The sequence below is a fragment of the Solanum pennellii genome, chromosome 4, assembly GCF_001406875.1.
Source record: "Solanum pennellii chromosome 4, SPENNV200".
In the NCBI taxonomy this organism is placed as follows: domain Eukaryota; kingdom Viridiplantae; phylum Streptophyta; class Magnoliopsida; order Solanales; family Solanaceae; genus Solanum; species Solanum pennellii.
In genome coordinates, this window is record NC_028640.1 from 64,452,497 (window position 1) to 64,455,963 (window position 3,467).

The 3,467-nt window shown below is 28.9% G+C and overlaps 1 protein-coding gene across 1 annotated transcript; it reads left to right on the forward strand.

The window, feature by feature from the left end:
* The first annotated feature begins 400 nt into the window (after positions 1-400).
* On the forward strand, positions 401-2,719 carry LOC107017489. Its single transcript, XM_027916094.1, has 6 exons — positions 401-524; positions 1,782-1,833; positions 1,988-2,046; positions 2,211-2,217; positions 2,301-2,362; positions 2,437-2,719. Exons 1-6 carry the CDS (start codon positions 466-468, stop codon positions 2,498-2,500), a joined length of 303 nt encoding a protein of 100 aa, XP_027771895.1. The 5' UTR covers positions 401-465; the 3' UTR covers positions 2,501-2,719.
* The last annotated feature ends 748 nt before the right edge of the window (positions 2,720-3,467 follow it).

Below are 3,467 nucleotides of genomic sequence, written 5' to 3' on the forward strand. Positions count from 1 at the left end.
ATGATTTTTATTTTGCTATATGTGAAAGTTAGCCAAAAAACGCCAGAAAATAAAGTAGTGTCATTTTGCCCTCAAACACTTATTTTCTATCTTTTTAAAAATAAAATAAATCTAGTGAAAATAGTGAGAAGAAGTTTTCATGTGATCATGCATTATACGGACAAGTTTCAAAAGAATTAACAACACTTGTTAAATCCATGCAAAAAAGAAAGAAAAATCTCAAACTACAAACCCAACGTCATGACTCACTTCAAGTTGATGCCAAATTTGCTGAATTAATAATAAAATTATAAAAATTATAAAAATAAATAAATTATGAGAGCTTCACTACAAAATTTCCTATATAAACCACCCCATTTTCTTCTATTTCATTCATCAAAGCAATTCTAAGAGAGAAAAAAGAGAGTTACTTGTTCTAATTTTTCATTTTTCTAAAGTCTTTCTTGTTGTTCTTTGTTTGGTGTAATGGCTGAGAATGATGATAGTGATGCTCACTCAGCCACCCAAAGCCCTCCGCAGTCAAGGTGAGCCACCACAAGAAATTTTCTTTCCCTATTTTGTATATGTTTCAGAAACGGCCTCTTTACCTCCACGAGGTAGTAGTTAGGTCTATATACACCCTAGCTAATCTTTTCAGACCCTACGTAGTGGGATTTCTCTGGGTTATTGTAGTTTTTGTTGTTGTATTTTCTATATGTTTCTATGTTACTTGAGATGAGGGTCTTTTGGCAACAATTTATTTACCTTCACCGAGGCAGGGGTAAGGTCTACATATACTCTACTCTTCTCAGATCCCACCAGTTTGATTTCACTGGATATGTTGTTTTTGTAAAATTTAAAAAAGAATCTCTCTACTTTCACAAGGTAGGGGTATGGCCTACGTACACTCTACCTTACCTTCTCAAAATCCATGTGTGAAATTTCACAAAATTCATTTTGTGAAATTTCATTAGATACTATTGCTAAAAAAGGAAAAACTTAGAAATTTCTTCTCTTTTATAAATACATGTTTTTTGATGTTTGGTCGCCAAAAAATGTTTTTTCTTTTTATAGATGTTTTCATTTATGTCATTTTCCACTTGATTTGCGTTTGGTACAAAGGAAAATGTTTTTTTTTGGAAAAAAAATTGTCTCACTATATAAGCATAAAATCGTCTTTCCCCTTTTAATATTTTTTTTTGGTGTTTGATTACTAAAAGGGACTTATTTTCATAGATTTTTTCTTTAATTTTATTTTTCTTCTAAATCTTTTTCTTTAAAGATCATGCAAAAGATCTATGAACTTTCTGGCCATTTATTTTCTTCTAGTTGAAATATCTTCATCTGAATTTATTATTTCTCTTGAACAGTAAAAAGTTTTTGACAAATTAAATTTACTAATAAATGTTTGTTTTGTCTTATAATATTATAAGAAGTCATTTATTGTTTTTATAAAAATAAATGTCTTCTTACATTTTCACTAATAAGTAATAAGTTAAGTGTTAGTTGAGAGGAGATATAAATGAAGTAGTTTTGGCAATTTTTTTTGTAATTTATACTATTTTTATATATCATTGTTAAAAATGAGTCACGTGTATATATATGTTATTATGTCATAAATTATAGTTTATGGTTGAGTAATTGAAGATCATGTTTTAAATGTTTCTAATTAATTAACTATTTCCCTATGTATGTGTATATATATGTGTTCTGTTTTATTATTATTTTTCTTAGATAAAAGAATTAATTTTATTTGATATTTTTTGATTAATAATTTATATTTGTTTTTTTCTTTGTTGTAGCATCACTTGTGTTAATGTTGAGCAAGCCCCCACTGAGTCACGTCGCAGACAGGTTGAAATTTTATACTACTGGTTTCATACTACTTTTCTTGTTTTCATTGGAGAAATATATATATATATATACACATCATTTTTGTATCTCTTTTAAGAAAGTTACTTATTTTTTTATCTTCATTTTTAATTTATTTATTTATCTACTTGATCAGGCAATTTTGCGGATGATGTCTCATCATGCATCTATGTTTCGTCTTGCAAAGCACGCATGGTTAATTCTCTCTCTCTTTTATCCGTTGGTTTTTTCGTTAAAATTATACTATAATTTAGCACATAATTATATTAAGTTTTTTTTTTAATTATGTAAATCTTATTGATTAATATTTTTTCTTTTTTGTCATGTCCCAAATTGAATGTGTCTCAATTTAACTCCAGGATTGAGGTAATTATTATATAATTCCACAATTTTTACAATTTATTATACTAAAAATAGTATTAACTTTACGTTTTATTTCATTTTCACAGTCGATGCGTCGTGAGATGAATGAAGTTAGGATGGAGCTCCGTACTGCTGAAAGGATGTTAAGGTTCGAATTTTAAATCTCATTTTAACAATTTTCTACTACTAAAATTTAATTTAATATTCATATATTTTTTTCAGGGTTGCGACGCTTCGCAAACGCAAGTGCCGCCGCAAGGGCGCCAACACGAAGAAAAATCAATGATGATGCAGAGAGAATATTATATAAATTAATTATTTATGTTTGTAGTCTAGAGTAATGTGCAAGACATCTTTCTATGTGTGATATGGTTTGTGTTTTTAGTATGTTATTGTATAGCAAGTATAACAAATCTTGCTAGTGAAGTGTGTAACTAAGTTTGATGTGTAAACATTGTGGTTTGTATATATTGTATAGCAAGTATATATTGTGGTTTGTGTTGTTCATATCATATTCTCCCTTGTTTTTATTATAACTTATAAGTATCATTTTGTATTTCTTTGAAGGCTATTTGGTTATAGTCCGCCTCTTAAACTTGTCATAATATTTCATTCATAATACATTTGGATTAAGTATTTTTTTCAACTGAATATCTTAACTTCTAATAAAATATTGTTTCAATTAAATACTTTGAAGCTTAAATTTTGAACTTTTTTTGTGCGTGTTCTCAATTTTCATTCTTTAATTTCTATAGTTAAAATAACCACATAAAATATGTCATCTCTTTTAATTATATATACTCGCCTCAATAAGTTGAAAAGCTTAGACATTTTCGACTTGAGGTTGCCGAAAAGTTACACGATATTGAGAGGTCAAATTCAGAATTTGAGGGATAAATAGTTAATGTTGAACAACCTTGACATAAACTCTTTCGTGGCACAATGGTAAAACTTGTTTATTTTCACCGTTGATGCGCATACTCAGTTTAACTTTACGGGTAATTATTTAAATACACTCAAATCTCTGACATGGCAAGTAAAAAAAAATAAAGTGCCTAAAGATTAAAAATTAAAGAAAAAAAAGAATAAGTGGACCCAATTATTTTCATTTTATCCAATAACCTTTTTTTCATCTTCTTCATACCCCCACCACCACCACCACCCACCCTCCGTCACTTCATATTCCTCACACCCAATCCACCCCTCTTGCCCTCAACCACCACTTGCACTACCTTTTCTTCTTCTTTGACCCC

Excerpts from the sequence above, each read along its gene's own strand:
- LOC107017489 (XM_027916094.1), top strand. The coding sequence starts at position 466 with ATGGCTGAGAATGATGATAGTGATGCTCACTCAGCCACCCAAAGCCCT. Across the intron at positions 525-1,781 it reads CAAAGCCCTCCGCAGTCAAG|CATCACTTGTGTTAATGTTG; the intron begins GTGAGCCACCAC and ends TCTTTGTTGTAG. Across the intron at positions 2,363-2,436 it reads ACTGCTGAAAGGATGTTAAG|GGTTGCGACGCTTCGCAAAC; the intron begins GTTCGAATTTTA and ends TATTTTTTTCAG.